Source organism: Indicator indicator, chromosome 1 (assembly GCF_027791375.1).
Source record: "Indicator indicator isolate 239-I01 chromosome 1, UM_Iind_1.1, whole genome shotgun sequence".
In the NCBI taxonomy this organism is placed as follows: Eukaryota; Metazoa; Chordata; class Aves; order Piciformes; family Indicatoridae; genus Indicator; species Indicator indicator.
Window position 1 is genome coordinate 30,576,538 of NC_072010.1, and position 23,827 is coordinate 30,600,364.

Genomic DNA, 23,827 nt, shown 5'->3' on the forward strand with positions numbered 1-23,827 from the left:
TAGGCATGTAGCGAACTCTATGGTCAAAGTGAAAGAAGTAATGGATGCAACGTGATTGCTAGGATTAGGTCATGATTCAGTGGGTGACCTGGGCTGTGACTGAGACTTCAGCAGCTAAAAGCTTAAGTTAGAACTAAGGTGGAATCCAAACACTCTGAACATGACGCCCTGCAATTACAGATCATCACAGACATACTTTTCACTGTCTTTTCACCAATAACAAGACAAGCCTACGAATGCAGCTACCATAGGGGATGCTCTGAAGACACTGAAAATAAGTTTTGACTGAAAAGCTACTGACCTTGAAAACTGTTAATAACATTGCAGCTGATATGATATAGTTAAACATTTGATTCTGATTCTGCTAATGGCTTTAGGTCAACACACAAGAAGCTTTCCAGAAATTTGGTTGCAAATCAATTAACCCAAAAGAAGGAGGCACATATAAAGAACTGATGCTCTCAATCAGACTAAGCAACATAGAAAGGCACCATGCTTACTACCAACACCTGCAGCCTCTTCTGTAGTGTAATGTTTTTACTATCATACAGATAGTAAATATCCTCAATCAATTCCCACTGAAAACTTCACATTTTACTGTTGAAAGTGATTAGAAAGTGGTTTTCAGGTTCTGGATTATTAAAAGCAAACAAACAAACAATCCCAAACCATCACAGACTAACTAATAAAGGCTTTTTAAACTTTTATTTACATCTTTTAAACTTGTTTTAGCATTTGAAATTTAAAACTTGGTCTTTTTAGTGTTGTGTGACAAAGGCTCCTTGGTTCTCCACAATGAACTCTTTACAGATCCCTTCAAGAAGGAATTATTTTCTCCCAACCTAAAGCAAGTTACCACACAGGGAAACTCTGTAAACTCAAAGCATCTATGACAAAGGTGGTTGTTGAGAAAAAGCTTTCAACGATGTTAATAAATATGTATTATCAGAAACAAAGTATGTGGTAAAGCAGTAAGCAGGGACCAGACACAAAGATAAGCCTATGCTGTTGCAGTGCTCTCTTCAAATTCAATTTGGTCTGTAACCAAATACATTTTAGAAAGTAACATACCGACTCCTTTGGCAGCCAAAATGAACTCGGAGCCAGAAGGAATTATGTAAGGAATCTACTTACCCGTGCCAAAGCAGGGGCCAAGGATGAAAAAACTAACTTGGCTCAGACATATAAAAGTTGTCATTCCAAACCAGAAGAAAGGGGGAAAGACACATGCATACAGTGGAGCTCCTTACCGTACATTATGTATGGATCAATATATCCCTCTACTAAGGGGCTGAAACAAGAAAATTGCTTAATGGCTGGAAAGCAAATGTGTCCTTTGTGCAGAAACCTTTTCACTGCTTCACTACTGGCTAGATGCAGGAGATCTAAAATTTCTGTTGCTGGACAGTCAGGGCTCAAGGACTGAAAAAGACCTCTGAATCAAGTCTATTCACCTGCAACTGAAGTTTCATTCCTCTCCCCCATTATCATACATCAGGATCCATCATAAATGGATTTTACACAAAAGCATCAAGAACAATCTTAAAACCGTCACTTCTTTTACTCATATGTCTACCAATGGAGTGCTGCTCTAGAGCATCACTTTCCTATGTAGCCAGGAAGTTTCTTGTAATTAGATAAATGAAACTGGGCTCTAAACCAGCTCTGACATTGGCTTTTTTTAAATTATTGAATCCCTGGTGTTTACTTACCTATTCCTAACAAAACTCATTTTGAGCCAAATCAACCAAGCTTTCCTTTTACAAAATAGGATCCTCCTGGATATCCTAATAGATCTATTCTACAACACCAGGAATCAGCTTCATTTCATCTTCTGTAAATGTGAATTATCAAATTACAGTTGAAATCTCAGCAGAATCCTGTAAAATGCTACTAAACATTCCAAGCTGTCCTAGCAATAACTGCCTTGATACATTTATGATCACAATAACCTTTACAAATACATTATGCTGGAGATACTCTTGTGAGTCAAATAGCTTGACTGATTCCTCCTCCTCGAGTTTCAAGTGAGGAGATCCCCATTTATAATTTATTAATCCTATACATGACCTTGCATTGTATAACTGCATTTCACCCAGTTCAGGGGTACCATTCAGACAAGAAGCTTTTAGACAGTTAATGCACGTTCTTGTTGATCTTCCAGCACTTCTAGAATACAAATTTCTTACGCCATTGGAGTTCTTTAGATGATCAGCTTTGTTGAAATGCCAAGCATTTCTAGAGTATCTTGATAGCTGAGAGACGCCCGAGTGCATTGGTTACTGAGTGATTAAGAGGGGATATATTTACATTCTAGGCTAACTGTGCATCATCACGTAGCATTCCATCCTTCCTTTTTTCATCCACAATTTAAAATCTTAAGAAGAAACCCAAAAATTCAAAGCAACGGATAAGGTTATATTGAGTCTCCTGAAGCTCTTCAGAGTTAGAGATCAAAAAGCAATCTGTACTATGCTTTGAATTTTGCAGCATAGAAACAGACAAGTGTCTGACTTCAAGACTCCACTGCACACCTGCATTCTCGGGTCTTTCTTTTTACTTCCCACTGGTCTTCATATCCCGCAAAGCTAGATCCTATACAGATATACCCTTACCTGACGTTCAGCCTCTTCTATGTGGCATGTTTCCGGGCACTTCAGACCTCTGTCCAGCTCTCTGAAGCTGCACAGAAATGTTTACCTGCAAAGGTACTATTTGTCCAGAGCCAGAAGCACAATTCCACCATACAACAAGATGATCCATCAACATACATTCATGTCTTTCTTAAAAGAACCCCAAACTCCACACCCTTCTATTTAACTACTGTCACCAAATGAGACTAGATTCTTTTCATCAAATATAATGGATCTGTTTTTCAGATGAGAATATGTGGCTCAATAACTGAAAAAGAAAATGACAATACACTGAAATTATGTGAATATAATACACAGTTGGAAGGTTATTATGGGCAAATTGGTGCTCTGGATGGTATTTTAAAGCCCTATCAGAGGGTGAACTGGGGAAATAACCTAGAGATAAAGCTGTGTGGGCATATGAATAAGATTCATAGTCTAGTATATATCATATCTTTGCTGGAAAGGAATGGAAGGAAACATGAGAGCGTATATAGCTGCAGTTAAGAGAAAAGAAAGGGTATTTCCAAGGTACATTTCTCTCTTTTTTATGCAATCTTTCTCTGCATAAGAATTAGAAAAACACACCTTTTGCAAGTATTTTATTAAAAAGGCTACAAATACATGTCAGATTTACAACTTGTGTAGAAAAGCACTGTTCTAACACATGAGCCAGAAGTCCATAGTAAAAAGTGAGAATACTGTCAACAATCTCAAACTCTCATGCATGCCAGTCCTCTTGTATCCATTTACGGTACAAAGCAGGGAAATGAGTGGTAGGTAGGCTCACACTAGCCTGCCCTCTGCATCTCCATTCAGCATTTGCTGATACTTGCTTTTTGTTTTGCAGCTGTCTTAGCAGATGATGTTTAAAACTCATTCATGCTGGAAGAACTATGGTTCCAGTTACTCTGAGTGTCTCTAACTTGCTAAATATCTCCACTCACTGATGCATTGCTTAGTTACTGGGTGCTCCCCAAAACTGTACTGCCAGTAGTGTCACACTAAATCAGAGATAGTCACTCTGTTTTTGACCCCTTACTATCCAATTTGGATGAAAATTTGTCTTAGAGAATAAATAAATAAATAAATAAAGCTTAAGTTCTCAAATCCCCAAATTCAGCTTGGGCTTTGGACACTCCAAGGATCTACCTGCAAGACAGCTTTATTTGTATGCACTACTTTTTGAAAAGTAAGAGTAAATAAATCAGGTGAGATTTCAGATTTAATTGAATTGAAAAGCTAGGTAAGATTCAACTTACTTTAAAAAAAAATTGAACAAAACAATTCTGTGCCTGATCACAAGATGATAAACGTTATATGTGGAAAGCATGACAAAAATAATAAATGCAAACTGCAGTATGTTTAATGTAATTTTCTAAATCTACCTGCTACTTATGAGTTTTACTGAGATGTCTCTCAGCTGCATAAACCATAAGAGCTAACTCTGTCAAGACTGTGGTGCCTTTCAGAGGAGAAGCTCTTCAAGGCTAAAGCAGCTGAGGATGTAACACAGTAGCACTTGACTGAAATACTATCTTTCAAGAGACTACCTTAAGCACTTAGTGGGAAAGCAAAGAACAAGAGAAAGCCTGACTATGCTCTGTAGCCATGTCTTTCTCCTGTCTGTCATCTTCAACTTTCATTCTGGTTCTTAGAAGAGAAGGCTGCAGTATCATTAAGTTACAGCACCAGGACCTAACTGTTCTTTCCCTGCCCTCTTCTTGGAATGATTGTTTCCACCTGCTTTCTTTGTTTTGTTTGGGATTTTTGTGTGTTTGTTTTCAGAACTGGCTTCCTAAAGCTGTGTTTTAGGAATAGGACTTTCCCTACTTTGGGACTCTGCTCAAGCCCATGGTCCTGCTGTCGTCTTTGTTCAGCAGTTGTTCTACTTTAAATGACCTGTTCATACTTCACAGAACTTTTCTAGGGTTGTTGCAATGATGACCTTCACCATGAGGAATACTCACTGTCCTACTCACAGTAACTTATACTAATTCCTTTTAAGAACTATTAATAAAACAATAATATATACTATCAGTTCGGCATTTATAGTTCTTCTTGCAGCTCTTTGGTTGGCTTGGAAGACACATCCATTCACCTTTGAATACAATTGTCAAGATCATCCAAGAGTATACGAAGTATTTATGAAGGCAGCCCATATGTAGAGCATCTAAATTAAACTGCTGCAAAATGGGCTACTGGAAGAACACATTGAGAACTGGCAGAGAAGGTAAATCATATGCTCACAAAACAGCTGATTAATCAAAAGGGCAGAAAGGTGTAGTCAGCTTCTCTAACAGCTCCAATACCATTAACCTGAGATCTGCCTACAAGTTATTGTGTGCTGGACAGTCACTTAAAAAAAAATAATCTGAGGCTCTTTGAATGATGTCCTAGGGCACTGCTCCAGACAATTGCATTTTCTAGAAGGACAACAGGAAAGCTGTTTGCAGTGTGAGAAAGAGCTTCTCTTTGGCAAAAAAGCAAAAAGAACAGCACTGTGGATAGCTGTATTTACTACCAGGCAATTTGGTCCTTCTGACTTTGTTTGAAACGCCATGTAATGACACTGTTTCTTTATAGCTTTAAGTGGCTGAACTTACATGCCTGTAATTAGTTGTTCACTCACATTACACAGTAGCTGTTTATATTTGTGCACAGCTAGCCTGTATGTTTGTAATGGCCTTGTTATCTTTCTCCTCTTCTTCCTTTCTCTCATTTGGATAATAAACTGCTTTAGATGTAAAATAGATTGCTGCATGTCTGCAAAAGGAAGAAGGTAAATAGAAGTTATATTACGATGGTTTAAATCAAGGTGAAGAGTGTCATGCTCATGTAAGTCATGCAAGCTGACAAAACCTCAGTCATGTAACAGTCAAGAAAAAAGAGAACTATAATAATTTACTATTAATAACATGCACAGCCATACCTATCAAGTTGATGCTGATTCATCCATTAGAAAAAAATGCAAAACTAGGAACAGAAGAAAATAAATCCCTGGATTCAAAGTTACAACATTCACTTAGATACCACATTCCAACAAGAAGAGTATACCTGGACCCATGCAGACAACACAGCAGACTTGCAAAGGTGAAAATGAAGGAAAGGGAGGCTAACCTCCTGGTCCCTTTCTGCTGCTGCCTTGGCTGTCTACAAAACGATTTTTAGTATCAAAGGAGAAAGCACGGAGGGAGAGCAACGTCAGGCCCTGTAAGATGCTGGCATGGCTATGAAAGTGTGGGCACCTGTGGGGGACCTTGCTCTGTCTTGAGGAACCCTAGAAAAACTATGGCCAGCAGAGCTATTCCAAGAACAACAAAACCTTTCTTTTTTTTTTTTTTTGTACGGTCTGTTGCTACCCTTTACAACTACCATGTGCCTGGCAGAGGTCCACAAGGATACGGCAGCCATAACTACTTTTCAGAATACTAACAGAAAATAAATTCAAGGCTATTTCTTTCTTAACAGTAATTATTTGATAGATGCCTGAATATTTGCAGAGCTGTACATCAAGGATTTTAGAATCACAGAATTGTTTCAGTTGTAAAAGACCTCTAAGATCATTGAGTCCAATCATCAAACTAAGACCACCATGGCCATTAAACCATGTCCCAAAGTGCCACATCCTCACATTTCTTGAACACCTCCAGGAACAGTGACTCCACCACCTCCCTGGGCAACCTATTCCAGTGCCTAACCATTCTTTCAGTAAACAAGTATTTCCTAATATCCAATCTAAATCTCCCCTGGCACAGTTTCAGGCTATTTCTTCTTGTTCTATCACCTGATACTAAGAAAAGACTGATCCCCACCTCACTACAACACATTTTCAGGTAGTTGTAAAGAGCAAAGAGGTCTTCCCCCAACCTTCTCTTCTCCAGGCTGAACAATCCCAGTTTCCTCATCCGCTCCTCACAAGACTTATTCTCTAGACCCTTTACCAGCTTTGTTGCCCTTCACTGGACATGCTCCAGCAACTCAATGTAGGAATACAACTTGAATTTCCTGGGGTGGAGTTATAAAGAAATTTTATGAGGTCTCATCTAACAGTATGCAGCATTTTCCAACAGATGACACACCAGCATGTATTCATACTGCACATGTGGTCAGAGAATCTTAACACCAGATCTGACTTAATGACAGAGTTCAAAGGACTATGATCAGCAATGAAGAGTCTCATTGGAGGCCTGTAGCTAGTGGTGGGGGGTCTATAGTGGGTCCAGTTTTGTTCAACATCTTCACCAATGACCTGGATGAAGGAACAGAGTGCACTCTCAGCAAGTTTGCTGATGATACAAAACTGGAAGGAGTGGCTGACGCACCAGAAGGCAGTGCCGCCATCCAGCAAAACCTGGACAGGCTGAAGAGTTGGGCAAAGGTGAACCTCATGAAGTTCAACAAGGCCAAGTGTAGAGTCCTGCACCTGAACAAGAATAACCCCATGAACAGTAGAAGTTAAGGGCTAACTTGCTTGAAGAAGCACTGTGGAGAAAGATCTGAGGGTCCTGGCAGACAACAAATTAAACATGAGCCAGCCAGCAGTGTGCTCTTGAGGAGAAGTAGGCCAGTGGTACCGTGGGATGCATTAATTGCTCTTTACGTGAGGAAGCAACTATCATGTATTGCTCTTTACTTGAATGGAGCGACTGTCCAGGGGTGGATAAGGGGTGAGTTGAGAGTTTGTCGTGTGAATTTAGGGCAGGCTAGCACAACTGATACAGACCACCTGATCAGGACAAGGAAGCGAAGGAGGCCTTCTACAGGCAGCTGACAGCAGCCTCACAATCAGAGGCCCTGGTTTGCACAGGGGATTTTAACTAACCAGATATTTGCTGGAAGGCCTACTCAGCCAGCCAGCCACAGTCCAGGAGGTTCCTCCAGCACACTGATAACTTCTTGATGCAAATGGTGCATGAGCCAACGAGGAGTGCTGCTGGACCTGATACTCACTAAAAAGAAGGGTGTGGTTGAAGGGGTGAAGGTTAGGGCAGCCTTGGTGTAATAAGAAATGTATTTTATATATTTTATAGTTAATATTTTGGGCAGCGGTATCTTCAGACACTGCTGTAACTTATTTACAAAGTATATTTACAGGTTCTGTTAGTCAGTGGTGGGTAACATATTCCACATACGAAGACAGTTAAACAGTTTAAGCATGAATCTGAGAACTTTCAATACAGCCATTCAAATTGGAAAAAAGGTGCTGCCATCTGCAGTTCCCCACAGGGGGGATGCTGTAGCAGATTAGCTGGGGACTCATGGCTTGCTCCTCTGTCCGGTATCTTCCCAGACACTGTGACGATAATTCATGTGGTTCTTGGCTTGGAGAGGGCTAAGGAGCCTCTCTCCTCTGGTGCACAGTTCATGGGCTGTAGCAGTGCAGTTCTTCTGGGATTTGGTTTTCTTGGGGCTTTTCCTCTTTCTGCCTCTGGCACAGGCCTCTTGGAGTGTTGGTTGCCTTGGCCCAGGTGCAAGGCCCAGGTTTGGTTTGCCTGCTAGGGCAAGTTCTTCAGCTGCAACTCCAGCAGCATGTGGCTCTTGTCACTTTTCAGTGAGAACAAGGCAAATTGCCTACCTTCTCAGCTGGTTTAAATACTGTCCAAAGACAACTAATGCCCACTGGTTACAGAGAAACCTAACAGCTGAACTTACAGAATGGGGCATATCCAAATATGGCCAGGGGCACACACAGTTCACAGGTGTGTTACAAGGTTAATTACACATGCTACACATTTACCTGGACCATCTGTACCCCAGGAAATGTTCAGGTTTCCACATTCACAGAATCACAGAAACATTCAGGTTGGAAAAGCCCCTCAGGATCACCAAGTCCAACTGATAACCCTACTCTACAAGGTTCACCCCTAAACTGTATCCCCAAGCACCACATCCAAACAACCCTTAAACACATCCAGGGTTGGTGACTCAACCACCTCCCTGGGCAGCACATTCCAATGCCTGACCACTCTTTCTGTGAAAAGATTTTTCCTCATGTCCAGTCTAAACCTACCCAGCCGCAGCTTGAGGCCATTCCCTCTTGTTCTATCGCTAATTACATGTGAGAAGAGACCATTGACAGGTGCTTAAGCCATTGTCTGGGTTAGGGCGTATTTTAGGGTTTGTCCCTTCAGGACACTTGGCTGTAGCAATCATAAAATGGTGGAGTTCAGGATCTTGTGTGGTGGGAACAGAATATGAAGCATGATCACAACCTTGGACTTCAGCAGGGCCAGTTTTGGCCTTTTCAGGTAATTGCAAGGAGAAATACCATTGGACAGGGTACTAGAAGACAAAGGTGCCCATTATAGTTGGTTAGTATTCAAGATCCACTTTTTCCAAGCCAAAGATCACAGCATTTCAACAGTAAGGAAATCGAGAAAGGAAGCCAGGAGAGCTGCAAGGTTAAGTAGGGAACTGCTGAGCAAGCTCAAATGGAAGAAGAGAATCTACAGATCATGGAAGGAGGGGCTAGCCACTTGGGAGGAGTGTAAGACTGTTGTCAGAGGATGTAGGGAGGCAACCAAGAAGGATAAGGCCTCCTTGGAATTCAGCCTTGCAAGGGAAGTCAAGGACAACAGAAAACACTTCTTCAGATACATTGCAGGAAGAACTAACACTAGAGGCAGTGTAGGTCTACTGCTGAATGAGGTGGGTGCCTTGGTGACAGAGGATACAAACAAGGCAGAGTTACTAAATGCCTTCTTCATCTCCATCTATACTGCTGGAGACTGTCCTCAGGAGCCACAAACACCTGAGGTGCCAAAAGGAGACATGACAAAGGAGGAGTTTTCCTTGTTTGATGAGGACTGGGTTAGGGCACAGTTAAGTCATCTGGACATCCATAAATCCATGGGTCCTGATGTCATGTACCGGTGGGTGCTGAGGAAGCTGGCAGAGGTCATTGCCAGATCATTCTCCATCATCTTTGGTAAGTCATGGTGGACAGGAGAGCGATGCCTGGGGTCTGGAGAAAGACAAATGTCACTCCAATCTTCAAAAAGGGTAAGAAGGAGGACCCAGGTAACTATAGACCAGTCAGCCTCACCTCCATCCCCAGAAAGGTAATGGAGCAACTTATCCTCAGTACTGTCCTTAGGCATATCAACAACAACCGGAGCAGTCAACATGGTTTTACCAAGGGGAAGTCATATTTGACCAACCTGATAGCCTTTTATGAGGACATAATCAGGTGGATAGATGATGGTAGAGGAGTGCATGTAGTTTATCTTGGTTTCAGTAAAGCATTTGACACTGTCTCCCACAGCATCCTTGCAGCCAAACTGAGGCAGTGTGGTCTGGATGATCAGGTAGTGAGGTGGATTGGGAACTGGTTGAAGGAAAGAAGGAAAGTTGTGGTCAATGGAACAGAGTCTAGTTGGAGGCCTGTAATCCAGGGGAGTCCCTCAGAGCTCAATACTGAGACCAGCACTGTTCAATATATTCATCAATGATCTGGATGAGGGCACAGAGAGCACTGTCAGCAAGTTTGCTGATGGCACCAAACTGGGTGGAGTGGCTGACACACCAGAGGGTTGTGCTGCCATTCAGCAGGACTTGGACAGGCCAGATAGTTGGGCAGGGAGAATCTTCATGAAGTTCAGCAAGGGCTAATGTAGAGTCTTGCACCTAGGAAAGAACCAGTATAGGTTGGGGACTGACCTGTAGGAGAGCAGTGAAGGGGAAAAGGACCTGGGGGTCCTAGTGGATGGGAGGCTATGAGCCGGCAATGTGCTCTTGTGGCCAAGAAGGCCAATGCCATTCTGGGATGTATTAGAAGGGGTATGGTTAGTAGGTCAAGAGAGGTTCTGCCCCCCCTCTACTCTGCCCTGGTGAGGCTGCATCTGGAATCTTGTGTCCAGTTCTGGGCCCCTCAGTTCAAGGACAAGGAACTACTTGAAAGAGTCCAGCACAGAGCCACAAAAATGATGAAGAGAGTGGAACATCTTCCTTATGAGGAGAGACTGAGGGAGCTGGGGCTCTTTAGTTTGGAGGGAAGACTAAGGGGTGACCTCATTAATATTTATAAATATGTAAAGGGTGAGTGCCAAGAAGATGGAATCAGGCTCTTCTCAGTGACAGGACAAGGGGCAATGAGGAAAAAATTTTTCTGTGTGAAGGTGGTGGAACACTGGAACAGGCTGCCCAGGGGGGTTGTGATGACTCCCTGTCTGGAGATATTCAAAACCCACTTGGATGCATTCCTGTGTGACCTGCTATAGGTGATCCTGCTCTGGCAGGGGCATTGAACTAGATGATCTTTTGAGGTCCCTTCCAACCCTTAACATTCTGGGATTCTGTGATTAAGAAAAGTGAGACTAGCAGGTTGAGGGAGGTTCTCCCTCTCCCCTAGTGAGGCCACATCTGGAGTACTGTGTCCAGTTGTGAGCTTTCCAGTTTAAGAGATGCAGGGAACTACTGAAGAGAGTCTGCAAAAGGACTATGAAGATGACTATGGGACTGGAGCATATATCTTACGAAAGGCTGAAAGGCTTGGGTTTTTTTAGCCTGATCTTATTAATGCTTATAAATATCTAAAAAGGGTTGGTGTCAAGAGGATGGGGCCAGACTCTTTTCAGTAGTGCCCAGTGCTAGGACAGGAGACAATGGGCACAAACTAGAACACAGAAAGTTCCACCTAAACATAAGGAAAAACTTCTTGACTTCGATGGTGATGGAACACTAGAATAGGCTGCCCAAGAGGTTGAGGAGTACTCCATCTCAAAAGACTTTGAAAAGCTGCCATTGGTATGTTCCTGTGCAACCTGATCTCGGTGACCCTGTCTAGCAGGGAGGTTGGACTAGAGGATCTCCAGAGGTCCTTGCCAACCCCTACCATTCTGTGATTCAGTGAAGTCCTTCATGCACAACTTCTAATCTTACCTTTTTTATGAAACTCACTTCAAAGTCTACTTAAAAACATTACATTTGAATTTCTATAAAATAAAAGGACCATTTGTTTGTAAAGAATCAGATAATTAAAGAATTTTCTCAATATGTTAGCAATCTTCATGGAATTTTATTATTCCAAATCAGCCAGATTGCATCCAATTAAGGCATAAGTTATTCTAAACATTAGGATATTACGTGAAAATGCTAATTAACATCTTTTTCAAACCCTTCTGCCTGCATTTCTGATCTTTGATGCAGTTCAAACTGCTAACTACTTACATTAGACAACCTTTCTACTTACATCAGAAACCAGGAAGAGATCCTAAATAAATTTTCCTCTGTGAAGGAATTAATAAATACTCATTTCTTTTCCATCAACAGCATAGTCAGGGAAGAAATCAGATGAACTGCCTGCAGTGCCAAGGGACTATTCTAATACTGACAGACACAGATCTGTCAAGCTTAACATGCTTCATACAAGGCTCATCCAAACTGATTCCAGACTCAGCCCACAGCAGCACTGCAATCTCAGCAGTTTGAGTTAATAATTCACAGCATTGTGGGCTAGACATGCCTGACTACAGTCATGGAAACCAAGTTTTAGGGACATTCTCTAGCTGCAGCTTAGGACTGTAACTCCATTCCCAACATGCACCTTCAAGTACTGGTACCATCCTTGTAAAATGTGGGATGATGCTCATGGAAATGGATGAGTTCAAAGAGTTCAAACACTTGAGACATTCACTGTGGGTACAACTGTGAAACAATACACTTAAATGAGATGTTTTCAGGATGTAGCTTTACTTACTTCAGCATATAATAGCCAGGCTTTAGCTCCAGAATGGAGACATCTCATTTAGGTATCTAAAATTACATGTCTGCATGCAAGTTAGGACTTTAAACTCCCATTATAGCAAGTGGAGATCTAGTCAGTACAGACAGTGGAGCGCAGAGAGCTATTCAGTGCAAACTGATGTCAGCTGGAACGCACTGACTAAATCTTCACTAGCTATAATGGGAGCTTAGATCCAAGGCCACATATAGAAACACACATTTAAACACCCAAAATTAGATGTCTTCAGTATGCAGCTGAAGCACTGAAATTTTAAACAAGTGTCTCCAGAACCTTCCTACAGTCAGACTGGGTTTGCAGTGTGACACTTGCAGTGTTGTGAAAAGAGGGAACAAAGAAGAAGGTTAGAGAAGACGTAAGGGAAGGTTAACTGATGAGAATATACAGCAAAACAAGACAGGAAAAGAACCTGACTAAACACCTTATAATCAATATAGTAAGTTATGAATTAATTCACATCCCAAATTGTGTGAAATAAGTAAAGACAGAATAAGATTAAAAAAATATCAAAGAAGATAAAATAATCAAGGCAAAAAAATGTTATGGACATGTTTTGCCATAGATTAGATGTAAGATGTATTTAACACATTTTAAACAACAATCCATGACAGAAAAATTAAATTTTCACTAAAACACAATAAAACCGACACTGTGACAGAAATACGAAATCAATGCATTTCCCTTTTAATCTGTTTTTGGTTGGCTGGTTGGTTTTGTTTTGTTTTGATTTGCTGATGCAGAAGGTGATAAAACAGGCCTAGTTCGCTTTTTAATAAAGCTTTTGTACAGTTTAGTTTATTCTGAAAATAGTGAATTTTAGAAATCTAGTGTTTATATTCCTAGTGAAGTGGCTCTAACAGTAGTGAGACCTACTCTGGCTACAAAGCAGCATAATAATGTAAAGGTTTTCTATCAACAGTTTCTTCTGTCAGCCATGGCTGCCTCTTCAAGGGCTGAAGGACACTGAGCCCACCAAGACCGGGTCAGTTATCAGACTTAGCAGAGAAGGTCAGGCAGTTCCCAGAGAAGGCTGAGGGAGCTCTCTATGAGGCTAATTCTCATGGCCACTCTCAGAGTGGAAAGAGTTGAATCCAAACAACAGACTTCTGGATTGCTGTGTTTTATTCTGGTCAGGGGAATGACCTTGTTTTGCACTACACAAGTTTTGTTGAGTCAGTAAAACAAACTTGAAAGATGGTCATGAGAAGAGCGAAGACTACCTCTGCCCTATTGCAGAAGGTACTACTGTAGTTTCAGAACTGATGTGATATTTTCCTATTGCCTTACTTGAAAACACTAAGGGAGAGGAGAGAAAGGGAGAGGAGAGAAAGGGAGAGGAGAGAAAGGGAGAGGAGAGAAAGGGAGAGGAGAGAAAGGGAGAGGAGAGAAAGGGAGAGGAGAGAAAGGGAGAGGAGAGAAAGGGAGAGGAGAGAAAGGGAGAGGAGAGAAAGGGAGAGGAGAGAAAGGGAGAGGAGAGAAAGGGAGAGGAGAGAAAGGGAGAGGAGAGAAAGGGAGAGGAGAGAAAGGGAGAGGAGAGAAAGGGAGAGGAGAGAAAGGGAGAGGAGAGAAAGGGAGAGGAGAGAAAGGGAGAGGAGAGAAAGGGAGAGGAGAGAAAGGGAGAGGAGAGAAAGGGAGAGGAGAGAAAGGGAGAGGAGAGAAAGGGAGAGGAGAGAAAGGGAGAGGAGAGAAAGGGAGAGGAGAGAAAGGGAGAGGAGAGAAAGGGAGAGGAGAGAAAGGGAGAGGAGAGAAAGGGAGAGGAGAGAAAGGGAGAGGAGAGAAAGGGAGAGGAGAGAAAGGGAGAGGAGAGAAAGGGAGAGGAGAGAAAGGGAGAGGAGAGAAAGGGAGAGGAGAGAAAGGGAGAGGAGAGAAAGGGAGAGGAGAGAAAGGGAGAGGAGAGAAAGGGAGAGGAGAGAAAGGGAGAGGAGAGAAAGGGAGAGGAGAGAAAGGGAGAGGAGAGAAAGGTTAGGGTTTCTTAACTTTCATCCCAGAGACAAACCTTAATACTGATACTTCATTTCATTTCAAAGCATTAAGTATTTATGACTCATACTAATTTACATAAATTTTCCTTCTTAATTTATTATGAAAATGGCAATTTTCCTTTACAGAGACATATAGAACATGGTCTCCCTTATTATGTCAAGTAACATTTGATAGTCCTTAGCTGTAACTTGGGACTGTTATAAAATGTGCTCACGATGAGTCATCCTCATTCACTTACTCTGCAATAGGAAGAATTAATGAATGAGTGATCTGCAGTAATTCACTTGTACAAAGTGAGCCCATTCATACATTTCAAACCTGGTTTTCTGAATCACTGTAATGCAGTTGATTATTTTACTTTAACAGAATAAAATTTTGGCTTAAGGAAAGTTTCTACAAAATTCTTGAGTACGCATAAGAAAGGTTTCACATATTTAAATCTGAAAAGAAACATTTTGGTCTAAGAGGGATAAACAGATTATCTTCCTAGCTATCTAGCAAGAAAAGCCCAGTGTCTTTGGAAAGCAAGAGACTAAAAAATTGTTTAAAATTGTGTTAAGAGCAGACAGAAGTCATTGCTATCAGACATGCCAGTAGGTAGCCAAATATTTTATAAAATCATAAAAATGGCCATTGGTGCAGACAGAAGTGCTTATCTGAACCTGTATTTAACTCAAAATATGTATAATAGAAAAACAACTGAAATCTAAGATTGCTAATACAGAAATAAAGCAACCATGCTTCTTATTTTACAGACACATAAATGTAAGAAGAAAATCCACAAATTATTTTAAGTCATCAAAACTCTGCAAAAATAAAATAATAAGATTCACCAAGGAGGAAAGGTTCCTTAACACCACTGCTCTTTTGCCAGACTTAAGAGATTTCAAACCAGGAAAAAGCCTTAAGAGCCTTTTCACCCAATCATAACTACCATGGAAGAGGCCTGCATTAAGAAGCCACTTCTCACTTACCAGATCATCTATGATCATCCACTATACAGATCATGTATGAGAGTTGTACCAGTACAGAGTCTGGGTATAAATGCAGCATTTGCTTCTGCAGGTTAGCTCACAGAAAAAGCATAGTGTCCTTCTCTATTGATTGTCTAAAGAATAGTCACTTACCAAGTCACCCAAACTACTCCATCTGCACTCTACCGGGGATCTCTCCAGAAGGAGCTCGCTACCTCTCAACTTTCTTCTTTTTTTATACTTACATAATTTTAATTTAAACATACACCCATGCAAATGGCCTTGCAACAACCTAAATTTACACTTTAGCATTTTCAATGTTGTTCAACGTGTAGCATTCCAAATTCTTACTATCCTTTAAAATCACACTTTTTCTTGAGTCATCTTTTAGTAAGACTTCAAAGAGATAACGTATTTGTTAGCCACCATTTTGTTAAGTATAAATTAGAATCTAGACTTTGAAAAATAGTGCTTGAAATTTTTCTGTTCCTTAAGAAAAATGTACTATATCCAACAATGAATTCCTTGTTATTTCAGGATATTGAACATCTCAGAAAATAAGAAGCAAATAAAAATTCAGAACCAGTTCATTCTAGAAAGCAAACATTAGAAATGAAGGCATATTTGTTTGGTGGTCATTTGCCATTCTACCACAAATCAGTGCTGTTCATTATACATGTAAACTTTACAAGCCTCATTTTGAAAGGGATAAGGGAACGCCTGCAATAAAGTATTAAGCACATTTCATGAAAAATATTTGCCTCCAGGTGAATTCTGAGTGTGATACAAGACAAAGAACATATTAATTGCAATATATACATAAGTACAGTTTTTCTGCGGGCAATACATGCTGTGCTTTTGCAAAGTAGTATACAGACACCTTTTGAATGTATGGAATGCTACCTCTTTTTACATAGCACATCACAGAAAAAAAACTGATATGTATTCTTTTCAGAGACTTTTAAGTCAATACAGTCAGAAAAGAGCATAAAGATGGGTAAACATTCACAGGAAAAACAGACTGGGAACATTATAATTACTATATTAACTTCTCAGTGATTGCATCTCCACTGAACTTCAGCCATCTTTGCTTCTTTCATGCCTTTTTAAAATAAGCATCTCTGTACATTTATAACGTTTCCTCCAAACCATAGTCATTATGAGTTTCTGCATCTTTAACTTTGATTTGAGCTAATAACTGAGGGCATGCAGTAAATTAAAAAAAAAAAAAACACGGAACTATGTGAGCTTGGTTTCTTTAGAGTCAATGCAATTGTCTCTAGTGGCTGTAACCCATTTTGTAGGCTGGTGATCCATTTTGTAGCCACGTCAAGGGCAAACTATATTTGAGAAGTTGTGGCAGAACAAAAAGAACCACTAATATTAAATTATTTTCTACAGTGAAATTGTTCACTTTATACACACCTATACACAGAAATCAGGAAAGCAAACGCTCCTTGTTAGTGTCAATACATACAATGAAAAAGGAACAGCATCAATTACTAAGTGAGTTTCTTCTTTAAGCCAGACAGACCCAACAATACAAAAGGTAGAAAGATCCATAGGCACAGCACTCCTAAAACACAAAAATGTCTGAAGAGTGGCAAGGATAGACCAGAAATGCAACATTCATAAGATCACGTGCAACTCAGATTGTGTTATGAGATTAGTGAATATATAGATACGAAAAGCCCCTGTGCCTTCTGTTTTACTGCCAGCTACAAGCTGTATTTCTGTGTCCTGGAAAGGGGGAGGACAAGGAGAATGTCTCTATGATGACTGGAGGCTCGCTGTGGAGCTGATTTGGGATGCAGGTTCCTTGCCTGCCAATGCCACTTTTCAGAGAAGTTATAAAGATTGTGGCTGAGCTTGCAGCCAGAACAATTGGGTCTAGTAACTCCTCACAGTCACTGTCATATTTAAAGCATGAAGAAATCAGCAGCCGAATCAAATCAGAATAGCAACCTGCCTATTTGGAAAGCAAAAGAGACCAGGCAAAGATAAAAGCTTTACCATGAAATGCTAGAGCCGTATCTATAAAGATATGATCTCAGTATTTTTGCAGTCTATCACACAATTCCATCTTTCAAGATGATCATGCAAGAGAAGTGTCAATTCATTCCACCCCCCACCTTCCCATAAGCCCATTTGATAAATTAAAACCAAAAATGCATTAGTTGCTCTCCTCAGTATTTTATGCAACAGAAGTAAAATACACATTATCTGTTCTTTAACTTAAATTGCAAGACAAGAATCAGTGTGTACCCCTTGCATGCTGCCAAGTAATTATTACACAGGTATGTTTCATATAAGCCCTACAGAAATGTGAGCTGTAACATTGATCCCTTTGTGCTTAAAAAAGGAAGCCACGACACTGTGCAACCAGTACAAACTTCTAAAAATTGGGCTAATGAACATGTAAACTTTGAAAATTGTTGATATGAATTTAATTACAACCCAAAGCCTCCTTTTAATCCACTACTTTCTATCCAAAGGACCTACATATGATACTGGAAACCAGACCTTTTATCTCTTCTCAGACTGGAGAGAGGTGAGGAAAAAGAGATGGAAAATACTTACCTCAACTTCCCAGAACAGAATCTGTTGAAGGTGGGCCAACATCCAGAAAAAAAGAAAGGAGGATTCATTGGCCCAGAAGATAACAAGGAAAAAAGTGACTCCATAGTTGAATTGTGGATACTCTTTCACAACACAGTGAAGTGGTAAACTAAATAGAACCTAATTCTGACTGGTGTTTGCAGCTGTAGATAGCTACCAGTTAAGTCTATCTTTATTCAGAATAGAAAACATCATTTAGATGAAGCATTTTATTTTGAAGCTGCACTTGCTAGAACTCAGAAATAATTTAGCCCCTAGAGATAACTAAGAACTAGTAGTAGGACAACAGACAGCTATTGGTGGGATGGGCAAACAGTATCTACATGACAGTAAGGAGTGAAAAAATAAACCAAATTAATATCTGTAGCTTTTAAATTGAGGTCTCTGTAATAAGACCTGTGCAGCTCAGTCCAAAGTTTGCTGCCACAGCACTTGGCTGTTTACTTTGCAAACTGAAAATGCTCCTCCCCCTTTCTCTACCCAAGAAATTTCATTTAATCTACATTTAATCTAAGAGAAAGTACTTTGTTTATGGTAGTGAAAGCTAAAGCAAATGATCCTCAGCACCTTATCTTTTAGGTATTTAAATGGTTCTTGTATTTAAAATAATTTCTGTCAGTCTTTTACTTTCAACACCACCAACCACCTTTTATTTATCCTTATGCAGACTCAAGAAATATTAATTTGTCAGATGAGAATTAAATTTGTCAGCTTTACCTGTAATGCACTGAAACTGTCCATCTTCTCTTCTTATTGTAAATGCTTCCCCTGGATTAACTTGCACAAGAATAACCTTAAAAATAAAAGAGTATTACAACAATTATAGAGGAATACATTATGGAAGTCTGGTACATGCAAAAGAAAAAAAAGGGAGTTTAACTGGGAAAAAACAACTTTTTCTTTTGGTTAGTAAATATATTATTATTTTACTTCACACTGCCTGCTGCCTTCATCTCACAGAGAAAAAGTGATAAGGCCAAGAACAAGTGCAGATTTTTAAGCAAACATTTTTCAAGGACCAAGCAGACAAAAAACAGCTGAGTAAAACAGTAGCTGTACAAATTTTATTTTCTCAACTGCCTAGTATAATTAAAAAGCTATTTGCACAGCTTAAATTCTTTCAACGAATAACATTAACTTCAACATTAATCAAACCATTAAATAAAGTTTCAGAAGGAAGACTAGAATTCCCAGTGTTTGAATTTCCATCATAACCCAGTCAGCAAACAGTTTTCAACTTAAGGAAAATACTGTGTCATTTCCTTCTTTACATGATCCAAGCACATTTGTACATTCACTGATGATAAAACATTATTAGAAGTCATGACAAAATAAGCGCACCAGATGCACAGCGTGAAACAATGTGTATAGCTTTATTTGTGGAAAGCTGTTTATCCAAGCTTTGTAAACCCATGAAATGCAGAATTGATAGCAAAGCACACTTCTTGGCCAAAATAAACAAAGGAAGTCTGACATGTACCAAAGCAGAAGTCTGTTACCATTTTCAACTTCTACATTCTCACTTGAAACCTGCCTTTCTGTGGGACAAACAGTTTGTAACTTTGAAGAACCTAGCTAAAATTATGAACAAAGCAAAAAAAAAAAATTGCAAAAAACTAGAAGAGCAGGTGCATTTCATAACTTCTTTTCTGGACACATCTTTATTCAGTCTCGGTTTTATTTATCTAAATAGAATGTCCTCCTTTTTTTTTTATCTAAATAGAATGAATCTGAGAGACAAATCTTTAACATATAAACAACTTCTCAATGGCCAAAAATTTGCTCTGTTACATCGTTAAAAAATATAAAATTGGTCTTATTTACAGAAAAGGAAAACAGGAAACACGAGTGAGAGAAAGAAAAGGGTGGGAAAAGGCAGAAATACTATAAAATTTTTCCCCCACTCCTGCCTGTGTAGAGCAACATTAAGAATTAATAAAAAGATGGCAAGTTCTATCCTAACAGCTGCAACTTCAATGAGATACAGTATCACAGTATATCAGAGATTGGAAGGGACCTCAAGAGATCATCAGGTCCAAGCCCTCTGCCAGAGCAGGATCACTTAGGGTAGTCCACACAAGAATACATCCAGGTGGGTTTGGAAAGTCTCCAGAGAAGGAGATTCCACAACCTCCCTGGGGAGCCTGTTCCAGGGCTCTGTCACCCTCACTGTAAAGAAGTTTCTCCTCATGTTGAGGTGAAATCTTCTATGTTCAGGTTTGAACCCACTGTTCCTTGTCTTATCACTGTGAACCACTGAAAAGAGCCTGGCCCCCTCCACTTGACACCCACCCCTCAGATATTTATACACATTGATCAGATCCCCTCTCAGTCTCTCTTCATAGGGGAGATGCTCAAGTCCCCTAATTATCCTCGTGGCTCTCCATTGGACTCTCTCCAGCAGATCTGTGTCTCTCTTGAACCGTGGAGTGCAAAACTGGACACAGTATTCCAGCTGTGGTCTTACCAGGGCAGAGTAGAGAGGTATGATGGATATTCACATTTTCAAACTGTGATTCAATACTGATTTATCTCAGTTATGAGCACACACTTTAAAAATACTATGTTGCTTCATGTGGTAATGTGCTCTTACTGGAGAAGGAGGTCTCCAGAAGCTTTGAGGAAGAAAAACCAACCAACCAAAAAAATCCCAACCACCCCAAAAAACCCCACCCAACATTATCTGTATCACTATTTACAATTTGTCATGTATTACAATTCAGAACTAGATTCTAGTGGCAAACAGAATTTTCCAGAAGATTCAGACAGTCCAGGAGGGGTAGACTCCCTTGAAGTTCATATTACAATAAAAGCTAAACCTATCTCACTCATTTGGTCTGAAGAATTGCTTATATTTTGCAGAACAAGTCTACTATCTGTCTCCCTGCTCCTGCTTGGGCTTCGGGGCTTTGCTATTCTCCCTCAGACCTTGAGGCTTCTGTGTTTTGACTTCTGTAAGGTACGGGGGGTGGAGAGGGAGCGTGTGTAGTTGTACAGCCTTCTGAGTCCCTTTGTCCCCAGGAGGGGACAAAAAGCTGCATTAAGGTACAGTGCCAGGGGGGAGGGGTGTTTTTTAGTTGTACGTGTAAATATACCTTGTACACGTAAATATACCTTGTACACATTTATCTCTTTGGTAAATACAGTTCCATTTTTGCTTCCAAATTCTGAGTCTGGTGAATTTGGTCTTTGGGGCAGATTTCAAAAAAAGCTAGTGGTGGGGGATCCAATCCAACCCATAACACCACGCCAATTAATTTTTCCAGGTCTTCTAAAGAGCATCTGAATATAAAATTCAGTAAGAGTTAACTTTTATAATCCAATCTAAACTTAGAAACAGGAGGATGTTAGACATGAACTTCAAATAAGACTTAGGGGGTCTTCAAAAAATACTGCACTGCCAGAGTTTATTGGAAAGTGTTTGAAGCGTTTTAAAAACTGGCTAACACCTTCAGAATGTGACAAAGGAGAGTAATGGGAGTGAATGAGTTCTTACAATTTCTTTTTCAGATTCCTCAAGCAAGCATAACTTTTGAAAATACACTTAATTGATTTACTTTCCCTTCTGTGCTACAATTATTTCAAGTTTTAGCTTGAAATAAAAAGTACCTAAAACCTTTGCAGGAGTACACCTCCCCGTCTCTTATTGGTAGGCTGGATAACCACATTTGCCCAAGTCTTTTGGATGATACAGCATGGCCTGCCTCCTGGGAAAAGCCAGTCTGGCTGCAGCTATGTGTCAGTCTGTACAATTTCCAGCTCAAAAATCTTGGTCTCTACCATATGAAATATCAGAAGCAGAAAAGCTGCAATGCCCTTGAGTTTTAGGGCAATGGATGGTACAATTACTTTTGAAGTAAGAAGGATTGGGGGATGACTGGTATTTCTGCATTGTTCCAATTTCTTCTGCGTGTGCCTGAGGTTGGTAACCTGGGTAATGTTGCCTTGGGAACCTGCTGGTTTTCTTCTTCCAGACCTGTGCTGCAGGACACTGGAACTGACAGCTCTAGCTATAAGAGTGGATCTAAGTATGGCAATACAGGTACTGGCCCAACTGCAGCAATGGGCCCTATGTCTCCCAATTTTCTTTTACAGCAGCTTCTCCTGTGCTAGAATCTTTATTGTTCACTTCATAGCTAGTTCAAGAAAGTAAAGCCTCAGCATACCAGCCATAGTATAGCAGAGTAAGAAGGGATGCTGTTCAGCAGTGGCTGTGCCATGAGGCAACAGGTCTACTGCTGGAGTCCAGCGCCACACTGGTACTCAGGATGTCATCAGATTTTCACATCAGAGGACATCTGACTTCCACTTAAAAGGGTGGGGAGACTTGCTGACTTAATGTAGTTTAATGAGATACTCAGTTCCCAGGAAAAGGAAATAAAGCCTTTTTTGTCAGCAGACTATTAGTCTACTTGATGTCTGTGTATTTATTTCACTGGCTCCCACTTCCAGCCTTGCTTCTATGTGCATTCGCATTTGTATTTTAAAACTGTTCCAAGATAGGCTGTATTTGTTGCCAAGTGTGTCAAAAGAGTCTGAATCAGAGCTGATTTAATTTCAGAATTTTGCTGGCTTCAAAAGCTTTGGGTAACATGTGTCAACGTGACCAGCACTGGTTGCTCGATTAGCCTTACCACTGCTGAACCCCATGCAACAATCACTGCTTTGAAAAAGTAATTTTTGACACTGGTCACTGATCACTCTCAGTAGATGCAATTTGAAATTAAAAAAAAAATTTAAAAAAAATTAAAGCTATGCATACAGATAGAGACTGGTATCTTTCTGGTCAGAAGAGGTATTACCCAAAGACAATCACTTAGAGGGATTCCCTCTTATCCAGTAAGATTCTGCTGCATCTAATCAAAGATGCAGGAAAGTTCCTCTCACAAAAAAGGTAACATGGATCTCTCACAGCATCATGTGTTAGCCAAATAAAATCCACAGGATGATTATTATTTATAGCTACTTCATCTCATTCTAGGTGGCTTACTTAGTTCAGGCTTGCACATCGTACTCTTCAACATGCTGCTTCATGAATCCTGACATCGGTACTTTGGAATACCAAGGCCCTTGTCTTTCATGCCAAATATTCTAGACCTGGATCTCATTCCTCTTCTGGGCCAAACAGTCATGTCAGCTCAAACTGAGTGAAAAGCTTTGGAAAAATCAGATGGTTCAAGCCTTTTCTCCCATGCCTCAATCTTTCTGTGACAAATCCTGTTGCTTTACTCGCAGCACCTAAAAGCTTTGCTATCTAAAGCCCAACATGCATTATTCTATTCAGATTTCTGCTGCCTGGTCCTCCAAGATAACTACAATAATCTGAAAAAAAATCATTAGTGATGTGTCAGTCCCAGTGGGAGGCACCTTTAATACAGTCACTTTTCAAATGCTTTCTATAAATCAACAAAACACTAATTAAGGACTTCACAAGCTTAACAAAATCACACAAATTCAAGACACCAAGGCCTTGATAAAAGCTCTAAACTCCTACAAACACTTCTAAAGTATAAACAACTATAACAGAACCTCATAAAATTTAGCATTTCTCAATGCTAACACAACTTTAACTCATACTTTTGTCTCAAGTTCAAAACATGTTCAAGTATTGCTTTGTGTCATTTCCACTGGGACTATAAATTGTTTCCTTTAAACAGTTATTTAATGATGACCCACATGGCTTCCGTATAGTTCCTGACGAAAAACAGTACAGAATCTCTTTCCAGAGATTAGCATGCAAGTGACAATGCTAATGCTAAAAACAGCTCTCGCATAAATAAAATGTCCAGCCCAACAGCTAAAGGTTTGAGGTACCTGAAACATTCAGTGACAAAGACTGTCAGAGTTTTAACAGAGAAATTTCGTATTTTTCA

The 23,827-nt window shown here is 40.1% G+C and overlaps 1 protein-coding gene across 1 annotated transcript in view; it reads right to left on the minus strand.

The window, feature by feature from the left end:
• Window positions 1–23,827, minus strand: part of FNDC3A (fibronectin type III domain containing 3A) — a 107,955-nt gene that overhangs the window by 64,781 nt on the left and 19,347 nt on the right. Inside the window, exon 2 of the mRNA XM_054383360.1 lies at window positions 18,672–18,747. Within this exon, the coding sequence (XP_054239335.1) occupies window positions 18,672–18,747 (76 nt within the window). The remainder of the gene's footprint in view (window positions 1–18,671; window positions 18,748–23,827) is intronic.